Source organism: Numenius arquata, chromosome 4 (genome assembly GCF_964106895.1).
Source record: "Numenius arquata chromosome 4, bNumArq3.hap1.1, whole genome shotgun sequence".
NCBI lineage: Eukaryota > Metazoa > Chordata > Aves > Charadriiformes > Scolopacidae > Numenius > Numenius arquata.
Genome location: NC_133579.1, coordinates 411,331 through 438,972, shown reverse-complemented (window position 1 = coordinate 438,972; position 27,642 = coordinate 411,331). Strand labels below are relative to the sequence as shown.

At 47.5% G+C, this 27,642-nt stretch overlaps 1 protein-coding gene across 2 annotated transcripts in view; it reads left to right on the top strand.

Moving 5' to 3' along the window:
- Positions 1-18,377: 18,377 nt before the first annotated feature.
- ZC2HC1A (zinc finger C2HC-type containing 1A) overlaps positions 18,378-27,642 on the top strand; it is a 34,290-nt gene continuing 25,025 nt past the window's right edge. Inside the window, exon 1 of one of the 2 annotated variants that reach the window (XM_074146428.1) lies at positions 18,378-18,427. In XM_074146428.1, coding sequence (XP_074002529.1) covers positions 18,412-18,427 — 16 coding nt within the window. In that variant the 5' untranslated portion in view covers positions 18,378-18,411. The remainder of the gene's footprint in view (positions 18,428-27,642) is intronic. The other variant, XM_074146427.1, reaches the window with a different exon arrangement.

Below are 27,642 nucleotides of genomic sequence, written 5' to 3'. Positions count from 1 at the left end.
GTCCATCAGCTCCCTGCGAGGCACCGCCTTCCCGAGAGCCCTCTCCTGCCTCCCGCTGCCTCCCGTCAGACAGGCGCTGCTCTCCAGCCACGGCTCCGCTTCCATCCCTCGCTGCAGCTTCTGCAGCCCTTCGGTAAGCGCTGCGCGCCTGTTGTGCAGCCAGGAAACACGACTTGATACTTTTATCTCCCACACTAAAACTGATGGTTAGTTTTTCTCTGCTGTTTTTATTTCCTTAGGGCAAGTTTTTATTTCTTTAGGCAAAATTCAGGATTTTATTCCAGTTTTCTAAACATTTTCACAGTGACAGTGAATGCAGGTGAATGTAAAGAACTGAGCAGTTCATTTCAGGCTAGAGTCGCAGGCACTTGGAAGGACCAAGCAGGAAAGAAGCGAGTCACTACTTTGAGTCCTACTCCACACTGCCTCTGTGCCAATTGTAAGTACTCTGCGCGCAGTACATTCGGAAAAAAAAAAAGTTTTTGAAAGAGCAGGATATGATTTATACAGATTATAAAGCAACCTGATAAAAACTCCCTTCTCTGAAGAGAAGAGACTGGGACGAGTACAGAGCTCGCGTGGGCTACGCTCCGACTGCCAGAAGCAGGTTCAGCTGATGATACATTTTTGGTGAGGGTTTCGGTCCCAGGGAGAATTAATGGAATATTTTTTCCCCCGAGGTTTCACTGAATAAATTGCCCCAATTTAAAACCAATGATTATCCCTCATGTGACGGAGTGCAGTGGTTTGGGCTGAGCCGGAGGTAATTTTCTACGTGCAGAGTCAGCAGAGAGAGAAGCTTCTCCAGGGGATGACTAAGGAGCGCGATCCAGGTCAGGTTCTTTGCCTTGCCCCCTCCCTAAAGTGCCTGGGGGCACTCGGTTCCACAGAGCTCCCTTCGGTTTTGGAGTGAGTCTCTCCTTACGCTGTGCTCCAGAGTCAGGACTCACAAACTTGTCTTTCATCTTCGTTTCCTGTTCCTTTTGCCCGTTCCCACGGGACGAGACAGCGAGGGCTCGTAGCCAGAGTGGAACAGCTCTTCCAGAAACACGCACCCTTTTCACTGCCGTCATCCTTACGCTGTGGGGAGCACTTTAACTGGTTAAATATTTAAAGTGGGGCTCCTGTATTTTCTCCCTGCGTGAGGGAGGAAATTTTTATATTGCATATAAAATTGCGTGACTGAGCTGAAAATTTAGTGCCTTCAGTGGGAACAGACAACTACAAGTCCCCACTTTAAAGCTTTGGTGATATTTGATATGAATTTGAAAATTGTTCTTACACAAGAAATGGAAAATATTTTCATACCTGAAAAAGCCGTGGCTTGGGTTGTGATCTGATCGTGAAGGGACACGATGAGACTGTATTGTCCTATTTCTTCACACTTACACGGCAAAAGGAAGAGGGAGATACATGTCACTTCCAAACATAATGCTTTCCATCTACTACCGTGTTCTTTTCTATTTTAAGATTTGAATGGTGCTGCAAAGTGACTGGGACCGAGGAACTGCCATAAGGAATTACACCAGTGGTGGTGTCTGGACTGAACACGCTGTTTAATAGAATTGAGTATCGTTACATAGAGCCCATTGCTTTGTGACAAATTCCTGCCTTGTTCCTATTAGTGAACTGATCTCATACTGGTGAGCTGATTCCCTTCTTTACTGGTCACGTACCACACACTGACATGTCTCTGCACTCTGCTTTGCCACTTCCTGAAGACTGGATACAATCCTTGTTTGAGCCTGAGGCATCTGCTTTTAATACTTTAAAGATTGGCCCATTTTGGTCCCTTTGAGTAAAATAAAAAGGCTTTTAAAACATTTTTCCATAGGAGACGTGCAGGCTCAGAGAAGCGTGTGCCCTCTGACAGCTTCAAGGTGAACATTCAGGGGGTTTTATTTTGCTGTTTTGTCTACAGCCCAGAGAACATTTAGGAAGGTTTCAGAAAGATCCTGATGAGTTTTGTTCATAATTTGGAGACGAACCGACTAAGGAAATCAATCTCTTTCTTCTGCTGCTCTTCCACGAGTGATGGATTTTCCCCGCCTGAGATGTGAGTTCAGATCAGTGAAAGGCTCCCTTCCTTACCACTTGGTTCTTGACCCACACGGTTCATCAATAAAATATCTGTATCTGTCTATATATCTCCATCTATGTCTCCATCAAACCATACAGATTAGATATAGCTATATGGGGGTAGACTAACTGCGCTTACATAGACATAATCATGTAGATACTGTATCTCTATGATCTATAATGAGGAGAACAGTACAATTTCTCCAAGCAGAGAAATTGCTTTTCTCAGCAGCTGCAACCCCGTGAGGAGTCACTCAGCATTGCTTCGGTTTCAGCAGTAAGGGAAGCAGAGCACATTTTAACGAGCATTAACTCACCAGCCCAGGCAGGCTGGGGTTATTTGTGTCTGTTGGAAGAGATGAGCTGCTCGGTCCCAGGCTGTTCGGCTGATGACACGTGCCGTGCGGGGGTGTAACGGCACGTTAGCGCTTATATTCCAGCACAGAGTGCAGCCAGCCTTTTGCAGATACGCTGCAGGGAAAGTACACGGCTCTATCTGAAAAGCTTTCTGCTGTAGTTTGGCAGCTTGGGCTGTGGTTTCTGCGATGTCTGTGATCGGGTCTGTCCGGCTGCACCACCAAAGGCACTGCCCGAGGGGTGAGGGGGCAGCACGTCACCTCGGAGCTTCACACAGGAGAGAGGGGAGCCCTTTCCGGCAGTTCCTGTCCTTTAGCTGAAGCTCATACGCTTCCTCATCCCAGAAACCTGAAATAAACGTGGGAGGGAAGGGCTCTCCCGCAGAGATTGTGTTCGACTCGGCTCGTTCAGTGGTTCTGAGCGTGGCAGCCACTGAGTATGGGACTGCCAAGGCAAGAACTGCCTCCTGAGACCTTCGTTCTTCCAGAAGGTTGGGTTCCCTCTCTTTTAGACAGCTCTTCACCACTTCTGCCAGATGAGCTTTTAAAGTCAAAGCTCAAAGTCGTATATAAGGATCTAAATGTACCTCAAGTTGTAGATGCTGCGTCCCTCTGTGGCTGACGGTGAGATCTCTTCCCCTTCCCTGTGGAAAGGCACAGAAACTTTGGGACTTTTTACTCTTTAAAGAAAGCACCTGGAACGTATTTGAAACAAAACAAGGGCGGGATGACCATGACAGTACCCTGTGTCTCAGCCTGACGTTCTGTGGTTCAGGAATACTGGTTTTCCTAGGACACCGGTTTATCCACGGATGGAGCAGCAGTTCCTGTTTCCCCATCCTTTCCTCAACAGACTAAAGCTTTGATCCGTGACATCAAAGGTTCAGAATAAATCCCATCCTTTGTCTGAGGCTTTGAATCTCCACCATCTACCTTCTGGGCAAGAAAGGATTCTGGCGCTGGCACTCTCAGGCCTTCCCTTCAGCGCGTTTCCCCGCTGCGTACAAAGACATTACAGGCCTTGCCTTCTCCCGGGCAAGTGCTCCAACCACTACCTGACAGCAGCCCCAAAACTTCGCTGATTGTTCTCCTTGAGGAAAAGGATCAGGATTGATAAGCTCATCTTCAAAGGGAACTACTCAAAGGGATTTACACGCTTAGTAAGAGCAGTCAAGCCAAAGAGGGGAAAAGCAGCCCCGAACCCAAAGGCAGAGATTTGCGTTCCTGACAAGCGGGTCTTGAACACCACCTTCTGCTCTTCCCCACAGGCTTGTGGAGCTCAGTCCCCAGCACAGGACCTCCACAGACCCCATCACCCAGAGCCAGCCCAGGCTTCCCCAGAGGAGGGAGAACTGCGGTAGCTGCATCCTCCTGGTGAGCGCAGCCCGGCGTCCATGAGCCCTTCAGCTCCTGGAGGCGAGATCACCGTCCACCGCTGATCCGACACCTGGATACAACCAGCATCTTCCCTCCAACAACAGCGATGATAAAACCTCCTTCACCACAACACTTCAACTGGTCCCAGCAGGGGACTGGTCTCGGGGCAGGTTTCATCCTGGCATTAACATTCCAGCCTGATCTTGGGAGAGGTCAGTGACAAACAGATACATTTGAAGTTGTCACACGCCATGTTTCTGGTTCCATTCCTGGTTTACAGCAGTATTCTTAGAAGTAGAGTGGGACACAATTTTTTTTTTTTTGCAAGGACTTGTCTTATTCACTGCTTCTGTGAATGTGAGTGCCTTTACTCAGGCTTTCCCAGCCCGTTTCTGCTCTTTGGAGAGTCTCTTGTTGTAGAACTCCAGTGGTGGAAACGTTGAGCTTTGTCGCCAGCCCTGCTGGTCGCAGGACGTGTCCCCTTTCTGCTGCAGCAGGGGTCAGGCCCCCCCGACAGCAGCCAGGCTTCGGGCTTTCCGCTGCAGCCCCGCGGCGGGCATGGAGCAGCCGGACGTCCTCACCTGGAGGGCCTTCCGAGAGCTGTAGGGTCCAGCTGGACTTGGCTTTCCCAAATAATTGCAGGTGACTTTGCCTTTTTCACACGTCACCTGGTCCCGTGTCCTGTCTGAAGCCCTGCACGGCCCGGCTGCGCAGCCAGGCACCGTCCTCAGGAGGCTTGGAAAGACACCTGGGGTCATCTCTTGTGGGGTCACACAGCAGATGGGTGCAGCATAGCATCTAGAGCACAGCATCTATAGGATAGTATCTATAGCATAGCACAGCATCTATAGGCTAGCATCTACAGCATTGCATCTACAGCATCGCATCTATAGCACAGCATCTACAGCATAGCATCTATAGGATAGCATCTATAGCATAGCATCTATAGCGCAGCATCTACAGCATAGCATCTCTAGGACAGCATCTATAGCATAGCACAGCATCTATAGCACAGCATCTATAAGATAGCACGCCATGAAGTGACGGAGCAGGTGGGTGCCTAGTGGTGCAGTCACAGACCATGCCAGTCTCTTCTTCCTCTTTCCCAAGCCAAACCTTTCTTTTCCGGGTTTTCCATCCCTTTGGCCGTGTTGCTGAGACTGACCCAGCTGTCCCGTGAGCGGCACCCTGCACCCAAAGCCATGGCCACTTGTGGGCCCTGAGGGGCCAGCAGAGGTACCGCTGCTGGGGTGGCAGAGGCTCTCGGGCTCCTCTGCCCTCACTTTGGTCAAGTCCCACTGGGACTCAGCAGAGAGATCTGAGCTCCGCATGCTCCCGACAGCTCATGGGCCAATGGATTTGGGAGGATGGCACAATGGCAAAGCTGTAATAACTTGATTACAGTTATAATAACTGTAATTGGTGATATATGCTTTCCAGCACCCTTTAGTGAGATTTTGATAGAGAATGATAAACCTTAGTAAGTAATTAAGTCTTACTGGTTAATTAAACCGTGCAGGAAGAGGAGAAGACTCTGCAGCCATCCCGTCCTGCATTGCCGAGGAGCTGCGGGAGCGATGCCGTTGCTGTCTCACACGACATGACAGTAGCTCGCAGGAGAAGGACCTGCTGTCCTCTATCCGCCCAGAGTTTCAGGAGGGCCGTCAGGAAAACAACACTGACATTTTTGAAATGGCGTTAGGCCACATCCCTGCGTCTCACTCTGCTCCTACTCACAGGATTCCTAACCCAGCTGAACCTGCACAGCTTCAGGAATTAACCTGTGAATAAAGCACAGGGGCACTTTTGCACAACTCCTTCAGGCAAAATCCTCTTTGCAACGAAGGAGAGGTTTGCATAGTGACTGTAAGAAGAATAATGTGAGAAACTTTAAGAATGTGGGGTCAGGTCTCAGACCGGTGGTTTTGGAAGCACACGCTGAACCCACGGAAGGATAAAACGGAGCTATAGCATCTACTAATAACAAAGGGTCACATTCTTTCTACGCCAGTTCTGGGGCTGTAACCTCCTTCAGTCGGAAAGTCGAGCACTGAGGTCAACAACTTTTAAAAACCAACCTGCTCCTTCAGTTATTATTAAGAAAGGAAAATGCAAAATGAAAGGCAGAGCCAAATAATAGATCAATGCTCTCATTCACCTCTTTAGAAAGTGAAATAAATAAAATTAACTATACATTTAGCAAACTCCACAGCATTTCTGCATGTCACAATATGTATATTATATACATATATATGTATGTATGTAACATATTTGGTTCTTTTCTACAGAGCTAACGTAATGCCATTAAAAGAGAGAGCTATCTTCATGAAAATAAAGATTTCTGCCTGTTTCCCTGCCCGGTAGCAGGCAGATGAATAGCCATAAACAGCGATCCAAACACATTCAGCTGATACTCTCGGCACCTCTCGGCACAGAGGACAGCCCGCACCCCGCTGTTATTGCTGTGCCTGGCCTGGTGGCGCTGCTGTGAGAAGAGGGCCCAGTCGGCCTGGTTTATTGTCCTGCTGCTCGGTGACGGTGCCCACGCCGAGCCTCCTGGTTCTGCCTCCTGGCTGGACAGGACTTGTCAGTCTTTGTCATGTAGCATCCGGCCGGACCAGGGAGTTTTTCCTTACCTTTAAGGGTGTCCCAGTCACAAAAAGGCTTTCTGCTGGTCATTTGAGAGAACTGAAGCTAAAAATGAGTCCTGGCAGAGGAAGAATGAAGCCGAAGTAGTTTCCTGGCCAGGCCCAGCGATCACTTCCATGGTTCCTGCGCTGGCAGAATCCTTCCTCCTGCCAGCATCCCCCCCCAAGAGCTACCGACGGCAGGGTAAGGACAGGAGTCGTCTGTGCCACAGCAGCACACAGTCCCGCCTCTCTGCTCTTTCCTGGTGTTTTAATGATCCACAGGAGTAACGGGGATGTTTCATAACAATGTTTGCTATTAAAACGGTGTTTCCTCAAACTGGGAACGGCTGGTGTTTTAGAGCTGTAACCACAAACCACGGGATGGGAGCTGGGATAAACACTTTCTTCTAAGCAAGCAAAGAGGGGGGGATTTGCCTTGCTGTCCTGGCAGCAGGCGCATCCCAGCACAGAGAGGAGCAGCGCAGAGCTGCTGTACATCCCTGTGCCCGGCGGGATTCTGCACCTTGGGCCGTGGCTCCTCGGATACGAGATGGGAACCACAGCCCCTCCACTGGAACTGGGAAATCTGTTATGCACAGGAATAGCTACACAGGATTGTGTGTCATTGGCAAGAGAAAACCAATTGCCTCAGAGAATGTCAGAGACAGCATTCGCTTCTAATTTTTGTTTCTGTTAAACGGCAAAAATAATAATCATTTTGTTAGCAATTACCACATGTTTGTGCACGGAGCACATTAACTGAACTGGCACAGACAGCGATAGGGTAACGCACACAAACGAGGGCTGATTGAGATAATGGATGATTAAACACATCAGCTGATGGGAATGACAGTTGAGATTTCGGTGGAGGACTTGCAGGGAAGCGCAGATCGGGGAAGAGCCAAAGTGGTAGCTCAAATCCAAGGTCCAAAAGCCTGGGGTAGGGAAACGGAATGACCAAAGAGAAACCTGCTCATCCGTAACACGTTGCAAGGGCAAATGCAGCGAGGCCTGAGGCGGGCGATGCTGCGGGACTGCTCAGCAGGGGGGGCCCGGGCTGAGAGCTGAATTCCGTGGGTGCAGAGTGCCGGCTCCTGAATCGCCCACGGGCCTTGCTGCACAGCGACTCGGCCACGAGGCCCCAGGCAAAGCCACGTTTCTCTGATGCACCGGATGCACTTCAAAGCCCGTTTCGTCCCACGTCCATCTGAAGTGCAAACAGCCTTAGCTCCCAACGCCTGGCCGAAGAGCCGCCCTCTGTCCCAGCCGCCTGCGGTGACTTTGTGTCTGGCACTGGACAGACATGAGAAGCTGGGGTGCTCTGAGGCGCCCAGGAATCTCCCTTTACAAGGTTAAATCACGTTTGAATGCAACTTCAGCTCGAGTTAGCTTGCGGGGGAAAGTAGGTACGAGTAGCCAAGTCTCTTCTGACTCAGCTGTCCCCCATTTTGTTCTGGTGTATGAACTGTCTCCAAGGGATAATACGGCCATAGCCGTCAGGGTGAGAGCAGAGCTGGAAATGAGGAGCTGGCTCCTTTGGCTCTGCAGTACAGAAACCAGCGCGGGGACAAGAGCCGGAGGGAAGCCACAACCAGGGAGAGAGACGGAGGGGGCAGGAGAAATTCTTCTTGTAAGCACAGCTTTGGAGAGAAGAGCCTGAAAGTTCAGACAGAGGAGGAAGGAAATGGCAGTCTGAAAGATTCAGAGTCGTGCCAAGAAAGAAACACACGTGACTGACTCTAAGTTATTCAGAGGAGTAACACAATTCAGTGGGGTTTGTACCTGAACCGCCGGCTGCAAGGCACTGCTGAGCAGTGTCATTCTGTTCTACTCTAATGATTGAGGTCCACAAAAAGCAGGAATGTCGTACTGGTGGGAAGTGGGTGATGTGCTCCCTGGAACAGCTCGGGCTGCAGGAAAGAGGGTACTGCACTGTGAATTTTTCAGGAGCTGTAAGAGTCAGTGTATTAGGGCCGTACAAGATCTGGGCTGGCTTAGTGGCAGTGAGATGCACACAAAGAGCATATACAAAAAATGTACATTTGGGCTTGAAGCTCAGTTTTACTTCCTTGTTTCTCCTCTTCAGTTTAACCAGACTTTCAAAGAATCAGTTCTCCAAAAGTATTTAAAGAAAAATGAAAGGAACGAATCAATAAGGAGGGGGAAACCAACAGTGCCCAACAGCAAAACACCCATTTTTCCTCTCATTACTGCCTCCGGCTGACCTCAGAGTAACTCCTTTGCATTTTAATTGACAATATTTGGCACCATCTGATACATTTAAGATCTAAATGGCCTTCCCAAATGGGTATAAAAATCTACTAAACAGAGCACTTAAAACATGTTCATAGGTTAAAGGCTAAGAAGAGGCACGTGAGATGGGGATGTACATACACACAAAATTTAAAAATATTTATTTGAGGAATTTTTCCATGCCTATTTTATCTTGAACTTATTTTATATATTGTCTATTGAGAAAATAAAATTGAATCCCATTTAAAATCAACAGACTTCTCAAGAATAACATTAAAGTGGTATAAGGGGGAAAAAAAACCCAACCCTGCTGCAATCATGACCAGTGTTATAATCAGCACGGGATATTGTCTTCTTAACATCTCCCTTGGCACCCAGTATGAAATAAAAGCCAAACTCGGATATTTAATTTTTCATTTTGCAAGTATTTGACATTCTTCCTGCAAAGGAAAGGTGGTTGTGAGTAGGGTCAGGGCACATAATTTCAACCCTTCATTCTGCGTGTGGTGTTTTGTGTGATTTCCCTTCCCCTTCCCACGCCTTACACGGCCGGCACCGGGAACAGTTGGAGACCACAGACTCCCTTAGTTACCGGCCGTCGTCTTCCTCAGTCATAGCTTCTGTAGCCAAACAGGTTTTGTTAGTCTGAGTATCTTAGCGCAACGATCAGCTTAATTCAGGTTCTGAGTTCAAAGCATGTCTCAAAGTATTGGACAGAAGTGGAAACCTTCACTCAATTTGAGGTTTGAGACCAACGTAGGCAGATCTTTTCAATCAACACGAAACTTCCCAGTTAAGCACAGAAGAGATGGGAACATTCAGCTACGTCTAATCAAATGCTCTCCAGCTAATCAAATAATCAAAGATTTTTGAACTTCCAAATTCTACAGTTTGATCAAATAATACAAATAATTTAAGAATATATTATGAAAATAACTCTGTGCCAGTGTGTGTCCCCCCACCCCTGATTTCTGTGATTAAAATGGTATGGTAGCACGCCACAGCCTGAATGAGGTCAGTGGGATGCCATCAGTGTGACGGGCTCACTGCCCAACATGGAAGCATTGACTGTGCTTCTTGATGGATCCCGTGTATATTTGGTGGCTTTTTATACAGATGTGGAAAAGAAGACTTCATGCCAGATGGTAAATCCACATTGAAGTGGAACATTGTATGAGTTCTTTGTATCATAAAGTCACTCAGGAGCAACTACTCACCATCATGAGCAATGTTTTACAATCTCGACTGTGCCAAGTGTGTCAAGACTCTTCAGTGAGTGTTCACATGAACCTGGAAGCAGCAGTGGAGTTGTACCATATGGTGAAATGATATTTCTATCCACCATCTAACGGCATAGCAAAGAGACACAGAGACAGCTCTCCCAGAGCAGCTCTGACCGAGAGCCACCCCATTCACCTTAATAACCTGTTGTTTGTTGGTAACTTTCAGTACATTGACCTATACCTAAAAAGCCATACATTGCAATACTCGAGTTGGCCGTTAGAGAGGCTGAAGAGCCAATTTTCACAACCCACCATAAGTAGATATAATCCCTGATATCTCTTAATACTGGAAAACAACACGGGGCATGCAGATAGCTGACATTTGGGAAAAAACAATCACAAATCACTATTAAACAGAGGGAATTTTCCCCATGGCCATGCACCAAATGCTACTGGTAAGAGGAGACAGAGGGAGAAAGAGCAAAGACACATCTGGAGTGAGGTTGTGGCTCTGAAAGGAAAAACACTCCAAGACAATCCCTGGGAGATGCGCTGCACTAACACAGGCTGGGAGAACTCACTGGTTGGGCTCCTTATGCATAACTTAAGGAAAGCCTATCCAATTTAAAGGCACATGGATTAGATGAAACTAAATGTACACCTAAAACTAGACGAAACTTTAATGCTTTCCTTCCTTGCTATGTAAAATATGCACTGCACTATGTAAAAATGCTTTAAGAAGGATTTTCCCACCATATCCATGACTACATATTCCTAAAGAGAAGGACTGCAAATGTGCAACCTTTAGTCACATATAGCAAGGTGATAAGGGATGATATGCACTGCATAAGCTGTCTAGGGTTTTGTCTAAGAATAGAAGAATCACGAGATCACGTTCTGGGACAGAAAATGGCAAGAAGCTGAGTATCTCAAGTGGTAAATAAAAAAAGAAACCAATATGTCAACATATCCTATTCTGAAACAAAATCTAAGTTCAGTCAATAAACTCTACTCTGACTACATGTATATTACTAATATATCTGACTACCATATATGTATTTTAGACTACAATATATATGACCTTTTCCTGTGAATAGTGAAGAAAAACACTATAAAATTACAAGTTACTATAAATACAGATTAAATTGTAGTGCCATTTTAATTTCTCAATTAAAGAAAACATCTCCTCACCCCACCCACAGGAGCACAGGACACACGTATAATTTTAATTGCCAGTAGAATATCTCACCAGCTGTGCGGTCCATTTGTACAATACATAGATGCAGCAGATTTCTACACGGCTACCCAGCAAAGTCCATCCTCTGAGCAAGTCCGTAGGGAACAGAAACACGTAAAGTGCTTTGTGGAACTCCCTCACACAGCACAGCTTCGCCAAATCAGCTTTGCAGCACTGCTTTGCTCCTCCATAATCTCTGAGCTCTGCTTTGTGCTGTGCCTCAGGGAACAAGCTGGTGCCCCAAACCACCAGGCTGGGGAGCGGAAGTGTGCTGGAAAGGGAACCCAAACAGTGCAGGGGATTTACTAAAAGTCCATCGGTTTGGCTTACACAGAGTGTACCCTCATTTTCCCACTCAGCTGTTAAGAACTACCCTGCTAGTAGAACTGTGAGGACTAACACCCCAATGTCTGGAGGCTGTTACACAGGTTGCAAATGCCAACACATGGCAGTAAGGAAACAGCAGAGGTCCTACAGGGCATGAAACTGTGACTATGTCTCTAATCAGGGCGGACTTGAAAGCACATTACATAGAAAAACTGTGTGCATTGTGTAATTTGAATGCTCAGCATAAAAATGCAGAGTCATGAAAGACCAGGATTTTATGATCAATGCATAAATTTGGAGTTACCAAATTAGTCTTGCAGAGTAAATACAAAGCTGCTTGGGACAGAAAGGTGCAGCGGGGGCTGCGAGGGGGTGGTACGTAGGCAATCCTGCTTTAAAAGAGAAAATGTAAGCAAATATGTAAAATGTAAGGAACAAGTAAGCAAAGAACTTCATAATCCTCCTGTTTTTTCAACCCTGAAACTTCAGCTTCTCAGCCCCAGCTTTGCAGACACCCCAAACATACCTTGGCAGCAGAAGAGAGCCCTTATCCTAATTAGAGGAGACTGCCACCTTGCCCTGACCGAGACGGGTGTTGTCTCCCTCTCTTCTGGAGCTCTGGTTCCTCCCTCTGCTCCGGGCACCACGGGGCACTTTGAGGAGTGGAGAAAGGCCGATGGCAGAAGCACAGACAATTGGGGAAACCAGCTTCTCCAGAAGTTCCTACAGCTCTAACAGTTCAGCGTTTCCCACGACTGCTATTTTGATCCGGTCTCTAAATAGTCATTTATTTCCAGGAGCAAAATGTCAGAATTTCTTGAAAAGACAAGGAAGAAAAAAATTGCAACAGTTCACGTTTCAGCCACAAGCAGGAATGGCTGCTTTCTGCAGTTTGCCCCTTCTGCTTTTGAAATGGCTGATACAAAGCCATGCCAGGATTTGAGCTCATTTAAATAATGAAAATAAAATGGCTCCTGTGAGACTTGTATAATGGATCCGTTAGCGTTCCGTATAGCACCTTAGCGACAACACAGCCCAGTCCCACACACAGCGCTGGATTTTAAGTGCTCGGGGGTTTGTGCTTCTGGATCAGAAAAAACATTTTAATGGGCACGGGATATTAAAAAAAAAGCAACCAACCAACCAAACAACAAAATCAGAGCTCGGGAAGGATACTTAACATCAGAGAGACAAGTCCCCAAACCACCCAAGCACACGAACCTCTTCTGGGCCAGCACAACCAAGAGGAGAGAGATGTCAGAGTGAAGAGCTGAGAAACGGTGGTGGTCAGAGAAGGACAGCCAGCTCCGTGGCAATGACGCTTTACTGACCAAGAAGGTAGAGCATTACTCCAGCGGGAGAGTGACCCATAGAAAAAAATGTCTTTATTTTGTTGTTTGCTGTTCAACTGCAGAACCACAGCCCTGGACCAAGTCACAGCCCCTGGCCTCCTCCTGTTACTGGCTGCTCGGCTTGAGATAATCTATCTACCAGTATGGCATCCTAGAATTTCAGCTGTTCCTTTATCTGTGTTTGGGGCATTATTACATCTCATTTGCTCTAATACCAGTTTATACTCAAGTTTATCAATTCAGCAATTCCTGTTTGGAGAGAACAAACCTACTCGCTCCAGCACTGCTCACCAGTTTTCATTGTGGCCTCTGGTCTTGCTCCGTCTAATCCGGGAGTCCCACAGCAAACAAAACTCCAGAAGTGCACTGAAAAAACCCTGGGCTGCTGAAAAGATTGGTAGCAAACTCACAATACTCCAATCCTGAATATAAATCGGGACTATAACCCACAAAAGAACAAAAGGCGCTCTTGTAGTAATTCAATTGAGGAATTATTTTAGTAGGAGAGTAATCATTCTTGTCTGTAGTCCTCAATTAGGGTTAATTGTAAGAAAAAGCTTATTAGGAATATTTAAATTTTAAAGTCTCCCTGTGCAAGCATATCTGAATTCCCAGAAGGTAGTTACAGTGCAAAGTGTATTAATTAAAATGCCACTGTGGGAAATCCTTTATCCAATGTTCATTATTAACATGAAAGATAGTGAACGGGTTTTGATTTTCTGTAAGGATTTTAGTCATTGTGACAGGAATTCAAATGGTGAAAAGCATTTGAAATGTTAATGAAATTCTGATCATTTTACGGGACTTGGTCCTTCTATGACACTTGTGCCCCAAATGCAGGATTTGCACAGCTTTGCAAGGATCCAGAGCAACGTACTGTCAAACTCCGGATCCCAGAGTCCCTTCCTAAAGTGGCTAAAGATTTGGAGCATGTCAATTTAGGGATTTTTGTATATCGATATATCCAGTAAGCCATATTCATCCCACAGCCCCGCTGTTTCTAGGACTCAGCCCGTTTCCCGCAGCCGCCCTCCCTGCCCGGGGTGACTGTCATGGCTATATGTGTACTTCTAAATGCCAGTCCTCTCCCTCTTGCCTTTCACACAATATATCCTCTGATCAATACCTACCTTTCAGACGATCCAGGTGTGGCTGTCACATGAGGAGCTGGGTGACAAGCAGGGCCTACATGTGGGAGATGGCTGGAGTTTGTTGTGTGACCAGGCAGGATCTGCCGGTCACGAGCATCACACCCAGGGAAAGAGACAACCCATAACTCACAAAATCATCACTCATCACTTATCCCTGGGCAGAGTCCTCTTTCTCACCAACTGTAAGTGAGAAACCGCCTCCTTGCTGGCCAGCAGAGAGGGACCTGAGTCTTTTTGGAAACTGTCTGAACCTGAGGTGGCACCTCTACACTCCTGCTAATGCCTGAGCTTACTGCAGATTGCCTTTTGCCTCTCTCCTCTGGAATTCCCTCTGGAATCTGGTCACGGACAGTCGTGCCTGTGTTAGTTCTGTGTTTCAATTCTTTAAAATAAGTGTGAATAAAGAAGATGTGACTTTTGCATTTAGGGCCATATTTACTTCGTCCTCCTCAGAGTTACTGAGGATTCTGAACAGAAGGTGTTCAGATTGTATTACTCTTTAGAGGCAAAAATTCCTATCGTTGTTGCTGCCTCTGCGAAACAACTGATATGGAAAAGGAGCTAAATATATACGTGGTGCCTACAAGCTTCCCATAGCATACCAGATGTAACCTAAGAGGCAGCAGTAGAAATAGTCCCAGCAGAGGCAAAGGACTCCAAGCAATGCGGCGAGATCCCATCTGAGGGACAGTTTCAGATTTTGGTCATGTATGAAATATGAACTGAGGTGGAGAAGGTGCAAAGGCTGCCACGGTGACTGTGGAAATGGGCAGCAGAGTTTCTGAGGATAGTTTAGAAGAGCTCTGCTTTGTTTAACAAGTCAACTACTGAAACAGAATGTGTGCTAATTGCCTGAAATACATCAGAGAGATAGACACTAAGGACAATATTTAAGTCAGAAACCAATGTTGGCACAAACTAGTAATTCATAAATTTAGCATAGAAACTGGGGGAGGGGAGGGGAAATCCCAAATGTTATAGGACTGTCATTGCAGAACAGACATGTGCTTGGAGCAGTAGGTGACAGCAGAATAAGTATGGAGATCAGGTAAGTTTATGAAGGGATTCATGTGGCACAGTGGCTGTGATAACAGAGGGGTAGTCCTCTGTTCCCCACATGGACACCACAATTAAAAGACAGACACTTTTCAGCATTGGGACTTTTTTAAAGCATGCTGTCCATATGCACAGTTACACAAGGAGCGTTCATCCACCAGAGCCAGAAGAACCTTCTGTCTTGGCAGCAGACCGGCCACTTGCCCATTCATTCTATCAGCCAGTTCTTTCTTTCACTTCTCAGATGACTAATAGGATGCCGAAGTCAATCAGTGGCACTTTTGCAGAGCAAAACTAAGCATTAAGTCTGCTTTCAGTACAAGATTCAGTCTGAGGAAACCTGGAGTAGGATTTGACTGCTGACTATTTACTGGTCTAATCCTGAGACGGGTGTTCCACTTGGCAGCGGATCGTCCCCTCAGTCCTGTATTACCTGCAGAGACAAGGCTCTGTAGGGGACACTTGATGGGTAGCTCAAGGGTGAGCACCACATCATAGACACCTAAAGACGGGTGAGCTGAAGTCATCTCCTGCCCCTGTTTTTAACAAAAATAACCACAAATTTCAAAGAGAAACAACAAACTGAACAAAAAAAAAAAAAAATGCTCCTCTAATATGAAATCCTTCACTAAATTGAGAACACAAGATAAAAAATCTGTTTCTGTTTTCATTATAAAGGATTTGCCTGCTGAGAAGTGAAATTACCCTAGGCCTCTGTTGCTGAGTTTGCAGTCCAAGAGCAGAAATAGCACACGAGGAAGCGCATTTCTGATACGCTGCCCTAATGGCTGGTTCCCCAGCAAATGCTTGCGAGCTACGGGCTCCTTTGGGTTTTACCTCAAAGATTTAAGGGATAATTTGCAAAGTCCAGGACTCTGCAACATGGTGGCAAACTGGTTCCTTCTGGCACGGCCTGTAATTTCATAAGCATAAGCTCTATAGAACAAAGGAAAACCTGAAACGTATTTTTAGTATGGTTCTAAACTACCTAGAAAAATTGCAGCTAAAATTACCACATGTATTCAAGCGTTTGGTCTCAAAGGATCATTTTAATCATATATTAATCCTGGTTTGCATGCAGCTGTTTGGGATGCAGCATCTGCATCTATTTGTCCCATGCTAAGGGGATGCAGAGAAGACAACATGATAGAATCATAGAATCATTCAGGTTGGAAAAGACCATTGGGATCATTGAGTCCAACCATCAGCTCCACTCTACAAAGTTCTCCCCTACACCATGTCCCCCAACACCACATCTAAACGGCTCTTAAACACGTTCAGGGATGGTGACTCAACCACCTCCCTGGGCAGCCTGTTCCAGTGTCTGACCACTCCCTCTGTGAAGAATTGTTTCCTAATGTCCAGTCTAAACCTACCCTGTTGGAGCTTGAAGCCATTCCCTCTCGTTCTAAGAGGGAATGGATTGATCATAACCTCCGATTTAATGAGGTTTTATGTACTGGGTTTGCTTTCTTTGCGTTGCATTCCCAGATGTACCATGGTTGGGACAGTAACTGGGATTCTATGGACAAGCAATTTTGTATCAACTTGTCTAGAATAAGAAGAGAAATGACTTGCATGTGCCTTTAAAGACAGTGGTAATTTCTATGACGTAGTTTACACAGAAAAACTTCAGTAGAAGCTCATAGCATATTGCCACAAGAAAGATAAAGAAAAGATCTTAAGAATTCTAAAATGCCTTGAAGAAAAAAATCTTGAAATGCTTTTGTTGCTAAAAATGTGCAGAGCTCTTGTAAAAGGAACAGAAGGATTTCAATACGTATCAGGCATTATTCACGTTCATTAGTCAGCAGCAATTTAGTAGTGCTGCTTTCCAAAAACATCCATTCCTCAAATGTTATCCTGTAGCAGGAGATACCCTCGCATATTAATTTAATATTAGCATCTCTCTCACTTAAGAAAATAGCAGGAGGGCAAAAAAGGGGTAGGAATCCATTGCCTGCAATTATTTTCAGGGCACAAACCTGAAAACCAATTTTTGTGTTTTTCCTGTGGTTGTCCATACCCGCCCCCACAAGCAAGGGGGGCTCTTCCAGCCTCCCGCGGCTGCACCCCAGCAGCCCTCGGTTGGGCTCATGGGTGCTGGGGGCGATGGGCCCCTGGCACCACCTCGGCTGCTCCCCATGTCTCCCTGGGGCTGAGGCTCTGTTGCTCTTTCCACAGCACAGTTATTTCCACTTACTTACTTTACTTTGGCCTTCATACACAAGTGAAGAGAAGGACTTGGGGCTCCTGGTGGACAGCGAGTTGCCTGTGAACCAGCAATGTGTCCTGGTGGCCAAGGCGGCCAATGGTCTCCTGGGGAACATTAAGAAGAGCATGGCCACAGGCCGAGGGAGGTCGTCCTCCCCCTGGTGAGGCCACATCTGGAGTTCTGTGTCCAGTTCTGGGGCCCCCAGTTCCAGAAGGACAGGGAACTGCTGGAGAGGGAACAGTGGAGGCTGCGAGGATGATGAGGGACTGGAGCATCTATGTGCTGAGGAAAGGCTGAGGGACTCGGGCTGTTCAGCTGGAGAAGAGCAGACTGAGAGCGGATCTCATTGATGCTGAGCAACAGCTAAAGGGTGGGTGGTCAGGAGGATGGGGCCAGCCTGTTCCCAGTGGTGCCTGGTGACAGGACACGGGGCAACGGGCACAAACTGGAACATGGGAAATTCCATCTCAACATGAGGAAAACCTTCTTTCCTGTGAGGGTGGCAGAGCCCTGGAGGAGGCTGCCCAGAGAGGTGGTGGAGTCTCCGTCTCTGGAGACGTTCAAAGCCCCCCTGGACAAGTTCCTGTGGGACCTGCTCTGGCAGTGGTTGGACTGGGGGGCCTCCAGAGGTCCCTTCCAACCCCGTATCAGCCTGTGATTCTGCTGCTCTTGGAAGAAGAAGATCCTGATCATCGATAACGTCAGCGTACGGACTCGACGGCACGCCAGACTGTCCCAGAGTCGGCCTAAGACCGGTTTTTCCAGGAGGATGCTCAGACGCGGTGCCCCGCTCCCTCAGGAAACCCAGGGGAGGCCGGGCGGCACCACCCGGGCCTGGCGGGGCGGGGCGGAGTGGGGTGGGGGGCGGAGGCTCTCCGCGGGGACAGCGGGGGCCGGGGCGAGCCGGGGGCCGTGGCTCTGAGGCCGACGGGGCCGGTAGGCAGGCGGGGAGCGGAGCGGAGCGGGGCGGCAGCGGCAGGCGGTGCCCGCGGGGAAGGCCGTTCCCCCCTCCCGCCCGTCCCGGGGCTGTGGCCGTGAGGGGCCGCCCGGGCCCGCCCGCTCGCGCCGCCCGGCCAATGGGAGCGGCCGTTGTTAGCGGGCCGGGAGGTGGCGGCGTTGCCACAGCAGCGGCGGGGCCGGCGGTCGGGGCGCGCCATGGAGGGGCTGGAAGGTGAGGGGCGGCGGCGCCTTCCATTCACCGGGAGCGGCCGGAGCGAGCCGGGGCCGGGCCTTTGTGCTGTGGCGGGGCGTACTTGGGGGGCGGCGGCGGCCCGAGCGCCGCATTCCCCGCTCTCGGAGCCCCCTGAGGCGGCGCGGCGGCCTCGCCTGGGGAGTGCCGCCGAAGGGGGGACGGGAGGCGGCGGGGCCCGGCGGGCTGGGGGAGGCAGGGCCGGGCGGGCTGGGCTTTGTCTGGGGCCGTGCCCCCACCGATGCCGCCCCGTAAGGCCGAGCTGGGAGCGGGGGGAGGCCGCTCGGTGCCCCGCCGCAGCGGCCGCTGCGGCGGGGCACCGAGCGGCCTCCCCCCGCTCCCAGCTCGGCCTTGCGGGGCGGTTCGGTGTCGAGTCCTGCGGGCGTCTCGTCCAGGCACTTTTCTCTGGCAAGCAGATGGCTTAGGTGGGCGTTGGGGTACCCTGCGGCGCCGTGAGGAGCAGGTATGTGTTTGCTGACAGAGCAGTTGGCAACTTTGCCCCCTGCTAGTGGTGTTAATGAAGATATCATCGCCTTCCGCAGTATGCATCCATCCATCCATCCATCCATCCATCCATCCACCCTGGCGTAGAAGCCGGCTTGGAGTCTGTGGGGTTACAGCCTGCTGTCTGAGCGTGTCGGGAGGCCTGTCGTTTACTGCGTTTTGCAAGCTGCTTTAACCGTATTACTTAAGAAAAAGCACAGAGCTGTTCCGAGCAACTATCGCAAAACAGTCATTAGGGCTTCCATGCTCTGCTTCGCTGGAGGTAACTGAGCGCATAAATAGGGGTGAGCACAAAACAGCCTTTGTTCTTTATCCCTTCTAGCACAGTTGGAGAAGGGAAGTGATTCTCACTGAGTACCTGTCTTTGGTCTTTAGTAGATTTTACAGTCAGCAGGCTGTTCTTGTGCCTAGTGACTTCATCGAGACTCTAAATTCGGACAATGTGGTTTGGCATTGAAATCCCAAGAGATTCGCTTTTATTTGAATTACTCTTTATGCTTTGATGACTACTTAAATAGTCACTACCCTTTAAATTTGAGAGGTGGTTTGTCCAGTGGTTTATCCAATAATGCTTTGTCAGGCACTCCACCTCTGACAATCCCATGACAATCATGTCACCTGTTCAGAGGGGAAGGCTTGCTGTAATTGTGAGTGGGTGATGTGTTTGACTGCAGTTGGGACGGCATATCATCTGCAGCCCGTCCGTCCGTTGATTTGGCTGTGAGCTGACTGAGCAAGGCCAGCAATGCCAGTTGTGTTGTACAAGCTCCAGCACCTTCATAGCAGAGGGTGGGAGGAAAGCAGAGGCCTGAAAAAACATGTCATTCTTGCAGTAGAGTTTGTCCAACTTCTGACTTTGCTGGGAATTATTTACATTTTGGTTGTATTTCAGTAGGTACTGGGCGTGTGGGGGGGAAGAATTGCTAAATCTCATGTTTACTCTGTGAACCGTTTCTTGAAAGTACTTTCCAAAGCTAGAGCTTATAAAAGTGTTTTTCCATGATGTGAAATATTCCTTCTGGACACAGGAGATTAATTTGAGAATAGCACAGGTAATAATCTGTTTCTAAAACTTCGGATGCCCTTCCCACACAGTTATCCAGCATCCTTTGATGCTAAAAGTTCTTGAAACTGAAGAATATAGTATTTTGCATTTTTGTGGGTCACTTTGTGCTATGTTTTTCTTTCTCTAAACAAATTGCCTCAACATAAAATACAAAACATTTGAAGCAAGTGCTTTTGCTTTTATTTAGTTTTTCAGTTTAAGCTGTCTCTCTCAATGCACGTTAGGTTAGGCTCAGGTGAAGTTTCTGTAGAAAGGTGGCCCTAAGACAGGAAAAACGTAGGCAAACCCAGTAACAAATTATTTCATTGGGTATTAATCCTTTTTACAGTTACTGATTCACTGGCAACTCAGAAGAATGTTTCTAGTTGCCATTTTAGATGGAAGCTGTGTTTGGAAGCACATTTGCAAAGTCATATCCATCTGACGTGGAAGCGTGGCTGCTTTGGAGCTCTGGCTCAGCTCCCTCTCTCCATGAGAGCCCAGTGAAGTCGGGTCTCAGCTCTGGGGAGGGGATGGACAGACATGGAGATGGGGGGGCAGGACCTTGTCCCTTGGTAGCGGGCTGCTGCTGTGACTGCAGGAGACCCCCACCTGCCCAGGATGCTCAGCCTGGACTTTCCGCCCTCAGAACCTGGTGCTTTGCTTTGCTGAAGCTCAGAATTATAGATGGAAGATCTGGTCGGTTTCTGTTTACTTAAGTATGCTATTAATGAGAAAGAGCCCTACCCAGCTTGTGATTCCTTCCACAATGTGGAGAGCTGAATGTGTATTAATTGGCTTATGGAGCTGTGTTAGTGACATTTAAAAAGCTAAATCTTATGTACAGTATTGTGGTTGCATTTTCTCACTGTGTGCAAGTTTAAACGTTCAGTGAAATGGCAAAGTAGGTTCCTGTGTGACTTAAATGTTTCTTCTGAAATTTACTTTTGTAAATTTCTTTTGTTGCTTTATTACTTCATTTGTATATCAGTGTTGTTGTATTAGTAGATTGATACTGAAAGTCAAATTTGCAACTTCAAGTTGTGCAGGAGGAATCAGTGCCCACTTGTCACTACAAGTGATGAATTTAATGTGAAATCTAAAGCCCTGAGCTCAGCGTTGTTACTCTGTAGCCTGGGGGCACTTTGGCTGTTTCTCAATTTTCATTTAACTTACTGGAGAAAATACTTGGAGCAATAGACTGTGCCTGAAAACGCAGTGATCTCCAAGATGAGCTTACAAGTCCTCTCCTGAGTAGCCCACCATGTGCGGAATGCCAGGACTATTTTCAGTGGGTTGACATGGGCTTGTTGCGTTTCCTGCTGGGTGGCAAGAGCAGAGCTGGCACCTTGGCAGTTCATTGCTCTCTTTTGTTTGAAGGAAATGGAGGAGGGATCCAAGCACTGAGTTCCTGACTCCATTTCAGCCGGCACGGTCCAATGGTGGCATTTGGTCGGCATCTCCCCAGTCTGTTGTTTGTTCTGGGAGGATGCTGGCAGCAGCTGCCTGAGCCCAGCAAACGCCACTTCCCACACTGGTTCCCAGCCCGTCCCAGTGGGTCGGGGCTGCCGCTGCCCGGGGAGCGAAGGGCAGGGGGGCAGCTGTGTTTGAGGGCAGAGGTCCGGCTCTCGGTGGCAGGTACCGGCAGTGCTTGCGCAGCCCCGTGCTCCTGCAGCCGGGAAGGCTGGCTGTGGCTGGAAGGGGAGGGGTGGCTGCTTGCCCAGGAGCCAGCCTGCAGTCTCACACCCAGAGTTGTCCCTCGAGATGCCAAGGAGGGATGGCTATGATTGAGTGTTCAGACTCTGGGCAGCCCGGCTGTGTCCGCGAGGTCTCACAGGAGCATGGCCCACTGTGTGGCATCTTCTGCCCAGAGCCGAGGTCTGTGCTGTGACAGCGTGTGTTCCTACACCCTTCCCACGCACTGATGGTGTGGGAGATGCCTCGCTCCACCCCAGGCAGTGCTAGCGTCCCAGTTTGGGGGTTTATATCCCTAATGTGACTGGTGAAAGCAACTGCTCGTGTTTGCTTTGAGAGAATTGCTGAACAAGCTAATGCCAAGCCTTGTTTTTTTTCCCCTAATAGTGTAGAAAATTATTTCTGTTTTGCAAACAAACAATAGTATTAATGTGAGTCTTTTCCCTTTGGCGTTCCTCATTGTGCTGCCTCCCGGGATGCGTGCAGCAGCTCCCTTACCTTGGCAGCCATTTCCTCAAGCTCTGTCTGAGAGAGGCTCCTGCCTCTTTAGGACACTGAAGCTTTTTTAAATTTTTCTTAGGTATCTTATCAGTCCAACAGAAGGAAGAATTAATTTCACGGTACCGAAGCTATTAAAGATTGAAATGTAAAACTAATATTAATATATATTGTTTCTAAGAATTTACTTGTCTCCAGTAGCCATTAAAGCACAAGGGTAACTGTGACTCTGCGTAGGGCTGCTGTGTTTCACCAGGCGAGCTTGTGCTTCTGTGAGATGATCTAATTTTGACATTGACCGCAATTATACAGTGTATTCAATGTATTTACCTTTTCTAAGGCAATTATGTCTTTATTTTTTGACTAATGTTTAAGTTTTGGGGAAGAAATTGACATAAAATGTTTTACTTCAGGAAAAGTTCTGAAAGCAAAGTTTAGGCCCGTACTCTGGGGGAAGTGTGCTATCAGAGAGTGTTTCTCCTTAAAGGAAGGGAAGTAATCAGTGTAGACAGGAATTGGGGTGTTTCAGATTAGTTTCTTCAGCATCTTAGAACTGTGCAGAAAGTCCTGTAGCCAGAGGTCGATGTTCACAAAGGAGACAGAGGAGTCCTGCAAAGACTTTATTTGAATAAAGGGAGAGTCCACGGGGGCATTCGCCTGTGGGGTCTCTTGATTTTCTGGAGGATGCAGCCTCCATTTATCCTAATTCCCCGGCCGCATGTAACCCTCTTCCTTTCCCCTTTGGCTGAGTTACTTGGAAGGTACAGACTTCTCGAGCCGCCTATTACATAAAAGTTTAACTTTTGCAGTTTTATCATTGTCTAACTTTTGCATTTCCAGTTAATTCCCATATTTTTTGGTTATCTCAGTCCTGCGGCTTCAATTAACTCTCCTATTAACTCCGGTAATTTCATTTAACTTCCCTGTTTGTGGAGACACTCTTATCCCTATCTTATTAGAACTAATAGATTTTACACCCTTTTCTATAGTTTTTTGTAGAATTCTTGCATTTTTAACTTAAATTGCAGAAACAAGATTGATCAAGTAATTGAATTCAATTGGTTGAACATAGTGGGCAGATGGATGTATTTTACCTGCACAGGGACGTGGTGCGGTTGTTATCCAAAGCAGTGGTTGCATTTCAGTAAGGTGTAGTTCCCGGGGTGTGCTAGGCAGTTGGCTGCAGGTGGAGAGCAGTGGGCTTGCTTGGTAAAGAAATTTCAGGGGGTGAGCAAACTAGGAATCAATATATTATAAATGAATTTTATTATCTAAATTTTTTTTTAAGACATTATTTTATTGTTAGCCGAGTAATATCCTGGTAAGCAAGCCCTGCTCTGTGCAGGCACGTGTGGGCAGCAGTCCGTGAATGCAGAATTGCCATGGGGCTGACTTGGTTTATGACTGGCCTGAGAAGCTGGTCGTCCCTTAACTGCTCACAGTCACCGTGGTGCTGGTGGCCTCGCACTGGAGAACAGGGAATTTCTGGTGCCAAAGCAGAATTGTGTAATGGACATAGATTTTGCAGGTCATGTGCTTTCGAGTGGCTTTAGTCGATCTTGGAGCTCATTAATAGAAGACCAGATAAGTGTATCTGGAAGTCAGATTGATCGAATTGTGCCGCTTATTTGCTTTTGGTTCTGGTATGTGTGTTTCCATATGCATTACAGGGAAAGCTCTCATGGATTTTTCCGAATGATCATCACACCCGAGTGCCTCTCTAAAGCGCCTGTACATGAACACTTACGGTATGGGAACAAAGGGAGAAATGGGAGATATGCATGCCGTGTCAGGACTAGGATCCTGTTGGGATCACGCGTGGGTGGCAGGATGGGTCACGGGACAGCGGTGTCATGGTGGATGAGTACAGGCTCTGAATACAGGAAGAACCAGCTGGACAGCAAGGGGGGAGAGCTGCGGGAATGCACGGAGCTCTGCTGTGGAGCCTCCTGGAGCTTATGGATCATGGCAGACCGATGTGGGAAATGTTGCTGTGGGTGTGCTACAAACCACCTGATGAGGAAGAAGATGAAGCCTACTTCAGATAATTAGGAAGAGCCTCATATTCACAGGCCCTCCTCCTTGTAAGGGACTTTAACCACCTGATATGTGCTGGAGGGACAAATCAGCACAGCCCAAGCAATCTGGGAGGCTTCTGGTACACAGGGATAATGAATTCCTGACCCGGGTGATGGGGGAGCTGACAAGGGGAGGCACTCCTGCTGGATGTCGTACCCAACAAGGTGTGAGATGGGGAGGTCAGGGTAGCCGCACCTGCAGTGACCGTGGTATGATTGAATTCAGAATCCCGGGAGGAGGGAGCTGGGCAAATAGCACAATCTCACCCTGGGCTTCAGGAGAGCAGGCTTTGACTTGTTCAGGGATCTGCTCGGAAGAATTCCATGGCATGTGGCCCTAGAGAAGAGTCCAGGACAGCTGGCTATTTTTAAGGATGTGTAGTGTGACATTGGCATGGTTTCCCATTAAAAGTTCTGCCTCATATGGGGAAGGTCGGAAAGAAAGACAGACACTTACAGAGAAGGGGAGGACACCGTGGTGTGAGCTCTGTGTGTGCCGCTGTTACAGCCATTCTCAACTGCATGCAAGTAATTTCTCAGTCATAAAAACCCCAAACTTCACAGAATCCTCCTCCAGGTTGTCACTCCAGGCAATGGGACTCTCCTTAAGATGTTATTTTCAAGGAAGTGATACCAAACTCACCATCGTCGCTCATGTTCAATGCAATAACAGTAATTGTGACAACTCTAATGCACTTGCATTGTCAGGCTGAAGAGCTGATATAAAAACGTACAGAGGTACTATGAAAGTCTTACTCAGGCTTTTCAGTTTGGAGGAATGGAAGTTATACTGATTTTTGTTATCTTTTGGAAACAGGAGTGACAGGTTTATACAAGATCAGACTGCGTTGTCAATACAGAAGTAGAAGAGAATTCATGAGGCTTTCCTCTAAAATTAGGGGTAGATAGATAAAAGTAGGTGGGTTTGGTGTTTGTTACGCAGTTGTGAATAAGCTAATTGCATAAAAATGTCAAAGTATGCGAGCAGTTGAATATTAAGAGCCAGAGCTTGCTGTGATTTCCTCTCCCTTTCTCTAACTGTGCCGAGCGGCAGGGGCGGGCAGGGGTTGCTTGGTGGGGGACATCCCGCACGCCCTCCCCTCGGGTGCTGAGGAGCAGGGAGGGCCTGCCGTCCAGCACTGCCACGTTTGCCTGCCTGCCTTTGCCATTTCACAGTGCTTTCTGGCAAAATTATCAAAACTTGCGAAATTGACACAGGTATTGGTGTACTTTTTTTCTACTTTTGTACATTGATCTTTTCATTATTTTATTTAATGCTCTTTAAAAACTAATGCCCTAAATTGTATTTGGCTGTTCAGAGGAGTGTTCCCTACCTATGTCACTGCATTTAGGTGACTCTTGGTTGTAGTATTTGTCATTAGTCTTTTCAGACTATTGTTAATTAGTGTGTTAATTAAAAAACTATAACCCGGTCCGTACTGATTAGCGGACATGTGCTGGAGACTGACAGTCCCTGAAGAACTAGCTGCTGTGGCTTGATGATAGAGATTCCAATTAATGTGGGGAATGCGCTGCGGGTTTTTTTCGTACCTGAGGTATATGGAACTCTTAACTGGAAACTACCTTGCTTTTGGAGACGAGAGGAGAGTTATGCTAAAAGCAATACATACAATTTTGCAGAAGAATTTGGCAAGCACTCTTCTGGTAGTAATTCTCAACAGCTGTAGATGAATTGCTGGTTTCAAATAGGTACCTGGTCTCAAAGCTGGAGCTTGTACCCGAGTGCTGCTGCACATGTGAATTCAGTGAGGCTTGATGATTCTGATTAGCACAGCTCTCTGGCTCAGTCATTTGGCACTGTCGCTGCTGCGGAGAAATGAAAAGGGTTTGAAGGGCAGTCGGACAGATTTTACAACGTGACAACGTATCGTTACTGAGACTAAGTGCAGTCGTCTTTCTTTGAAGCCTTCTGCACTGAATATCTGAGAGCAGGCACGTACCTGGGTATACAAAGCTCACCAAAAGAGAAAACTGTACAACACGTGTGTACTGATGGCTCCACACCTTGTCCTGGGAAAGAACAACCTCAGAACTGGCAGCTTGTGCTTTCCACTGTGAATCACTTGCTGTGTTAGAACATGAGAAGAGAGAAAGGAAAAACCAGTCATTCCCTGGAAGTGTAGGTTTCCGGGAGGTGTAACCCCATGGGTGAGAGCACGGGAAGCACAGTGCTGCGTCTGAGGGACTGGCCGTACTGCCACGGGGCGGGCTGCGCAACTGGCCTCCCCATCTCGCCGTGGGAGCTCTGGGTAACTGGGCTGTGACCGTGTTCAAAAGGAGTGTGTGCAACAGCTTATGTGTAGGTAGGACAAAAAATAATTTGGAAGGTGGTTGTACTCTGGAAGTAGCCGGAGGGGGGGAGAGTTCTGACGGGGACAGTGTAGAAACAGTGCTGAGGTTATTGCAGTGCTGCTGATAAACCTTCCAGCCTGGTGCTTTAATTCAGAAACCCAGTGTCTCATTAGGTTGAACTCTGTGGTTTTCATTTGAGACCTGCTCTCTGGCAGACAGTAGGAGAGTAGGCTGTAAGGCTGTATATCATAGTCTTGGCATCGCTTAAACTGAAATACTGTTTTATTTGGTATTCACATAACCATTTTGAATGTATTTCTCTTTTCCCTAAGTGTGTTTAGATTAGATAAACAGTAATAATTATGTCTGTCCTTTTCTAAGTTAGCTATATTCATTCATGTTTAATGCAAGGATGTAAACTGATGGTGATTAGTGGTATTAAAGATAGTATTAAAGAAAAAAAGAAGTGTAGCTGCTGGATCTTGGGGATTCTGTGGTTGTGTAACCAGAATGATGGTAATCCCTGCATTGTTCCTAGACTGAAAAAAAACTGAAGACAATTGCCATGATGCTATCTTACTACCGACTGCAATTCTCAGACTCATTTGCCAAGCAAATCCTTCTTCTGTTTCTTCTTTTGAGTGTTCCCCTCTTTTTTTTTTTTTTTTTTTTTTTTTTTAACACCCCCTCTCCCTCCCTCTCCCAATACATCCCAATTTAACAACCATTTCTGTGAACTTCTGTTCAGGAAACAAATTCAGTCAGTCCATGAGTGACGGCATTAGATCATAGAATCACAGTATAGTTTGTGTTGGAAGGGACCTTAAAGCCCCCCCAGTGCCACCCCCTGCCCTGGGCAGGGACATCTCCCACCAGACCAGGTTGCCCAAAGCCCCATCCAGCCTGGCCTTGAACCCCTCCAGGGATGGGGCAGCCACAGCTTCTCTGGGCAACCTGGGCCAGGCTCTCACCACCCTCACAGCAAAGAATTTCTTCCCCAGAACTCATCTAAATCTCTCCTCTGTCAGTGTCAAACCCTTCCCCCTCGTCCTATGGCTCCCCTC